The following is a 2,530-nucleotide window of genomic DNA, read 5'->3' as shown; positions in this document are numbered from 1 at the left end:
CTCTCTCTCTCTCTCTCTCTCTCTCTCTCTCTCTCTCTCTCTCTAAAATGACCTGTGATTTGTCAAAGTCTCCCATCACAGACTAGATTATCGAAAGCCTAAAAACTGAGCCGGGCAGAGGTGTAGGAGTTAAAGTTTTCCATCAGACCACTTGAATTAATACATTCTCATAAGTTATTATGCAATTTTTGCACAATAACACCAAATATATTGCCTACTCCAGCTTTAATTTCCTATAGTGTATTTCAGCTGTTGTTGGGTGTATTTGACTGGAGTTAATTTAACTGTATAGATCATTCTGCAACTCCAATAACCTGTCGTGCAAAAGTGTGAGAGCAGTGATTGACAATTTCCCACCAGCCACCACATTTGAGAAGACTTTTTATGTCAAGTCTTACTGTGGCAACTACATTAGTTTGATGTAACTTTTGGACACTTCTTTCTGTGTGGTTCTGCAGACTAAAGGATCCCAACAGATTATCTAGGAGTCAGCGATTCATCACCTGGCTGGCAGACACGTAAGTAAATCATTTGTCTGTTTATGTATTTCTCTCTTTTGAACACTTTATATTTGTGTTTTTGAGAAGTGCTGATACTTTTTTGAACAAAAAAAAATTCTGATAACTTTTTACAAAATAATACACTCATACATTACTGTGTGACCATGATTAATGCAAAACCTTGTGCAATTGCGCAACTAATCCGCTATCTAGCTTTGCTACAGTTTACTTGTTTCTCCATGCAGATGAGTATGTACTTGTCTCTTGCAGTTTGCTGATGAGGAAAGCTCTTTTTGAGCATCTAACTGCCAGGGGAATACAGGTAAAGCTAATTTAATTTTTTTTTTAATCTGTTTATTAATCCCCAAGGGGGAAATTACAATTTACACTTTGTGTCCACATTTTGTTAGTAATCACACACAGTCCTGAACTACACACACACATGCTCAGGATCTATACATGCACTAATGGAGAGATGTCAGAGTGAGGGGGCTGCCAGCTGAACCAGCGCCCTGAGCGGGTGGGGGGTACGGTGCCTTGCTCAACAGCACCTGGCAGTGCCCAGGAGGTGAAGCGGCATCTCTCCAGCCACCAATCCACACTCCCTACTTTTTGGTTGTAGTTGAACCAGTGACCCTCCGGTTCCCAACCCAGCTCCCTATGGGCTGAGCTACTGCCACCCCTGTGCTATTGTACTGTTATTGTAGTTTTTCTTAGAAAAGAGAAAACTTCTATATATAGATGATATAATGCATAGTGGATTAAAATTGTGTCTGCATAATAATGATCAGTGACCTCTTCTCAATAAAGTCAATTTAGTAGAGTTTTTTTTTGTATTTGTTGTTATAGAAGGCTTTTTTTTCACTTGAATGGTGTTTTGAGCTAACGTTAGCAACCAAACAGTCATCTTCTGTTATTGTTTGTAATGAGAAAAGTTTATTTAATGGATTTCACAAATTTCAGTATGATAGTTATGTCGTAAACCGTTTAAATCTGAGCATGCACAACTCAAATCTGCACTCCCCTCACGTTGGGCAGTGACAGAGCCTACGTGCTGAGAGCCGGTTGTTGTAGTTGTTACAGTGTTATGCTTGTAATTAAAGGGGAACTATGCAGTTTTTTCAGCTTAATTTACCTTAACTGAACAACTTTGGAGTCATTGGATAGGTTATATAACTTTCTTTGAGTTGAATGGTGATCGTCTTGCTCCCCCCCTAGCGTCTGTGAGTGAAAAAAACATCCTTGCAACTTTCAGCCAAGCGAGGAGTCAAACACAAGTAAACATAGGAGCTGCCAAATATCTATTCCAAAGCTGTAGGGGGAGCTTTATAGAGAAACTTGCGATCAAAATGCAAGGCCAAAACTGCATAGTGCCCCTTTAAGAGCAGTTACTGGGAAATCTCCATGGTTCCTACAAGTTCCAAAAATAGCCTAGAGTGGCCGCTAACAAGGTTTTTAGAGTACAGAAGCATTCTTTATCATTGTGTGACTCCCTCCGCTGTGTGATGTGTGTGTTAACGAAGTCCTGCAACTGGTTTCAGGTGTACGTTTGGGTGCTGAACGACGAGGAGGACTTTCAAAGGGCATTTGACTTGGGAGCCACGGGAGTTATGACAGATTTTCCCACCAGACTTAAAGTCTTCTTAGACAGGAATGGCATTTCAAAGCCCCAGTGACCTGCCAGAATCTCCTTATGATTTGTGTTCTGTGTTCCCCCAATAGATATCTGTGTACCCTCACATCAATGTGACATTTCTATCCGTATCACACAGCTATTTAACACCACACAATCTTTTTAAGTATATCTATTAAATAAGACACAATGGCCATCGAAATATAGGGTTCTGTGCAGTTCTTTTGAGCCTTGAATTTCATAATAGATTAACAGCTTTTTACTTGAAAATATTTTTTTCAGTTATACGCCTTTTTTGTAATGCTTTAACTCAAGTAAATGGCAGATGTGGTTGAGGTGTTGTACAAGTAAAAACACCTGCAGTTGCAGTTCAGTGTTAATTTATCAGCAGCCTTTT

The 2,530-nt window shown here is 39.7% G+C and overlaps 1 protein-coding gene across 1 annotated transcript in view; it reads left to right on the top strand.

Moving 5' to 3' along the window:
* gdpd1 (glycerophosphodiester phosphodiesterase domain containing 1) overlaps positions 1-2,530 on the top strand; it is a gene marked incomplete at its 3' end in the record, with an annotated part of 12,948 nt that extends 10,418 nt beyond the window's left edge. Inside the window, 3 exon segments of the mRNA XM_032512196.1 lie at positions 459-518; positions 771-822; positions 2,042-2,530. Coding sequence (XP_032368087.1) covers positions 459-518; positions 771-822; positions 2,042-2,176 — 247 coding nt within the window.

Source organism: Etheostoma spectabile, chromosome 3 (assembly GCF_008692095.1).
Source record: "Etheostoma spectabile isolate EspeVRDwgs_2016 chromosome 3, UIUC_Espe_1.0, whole genome shotgun sequence".
Lineage (NCBI taxonomy): Eukaryota > Metazoa > Chordata > Actinopteri > Perciformes > Percidae > Etheostoma > Etheostoma spectabile.
This window is presented reverse-complemented; position numbering and strand designations above follow the sequence as displayed.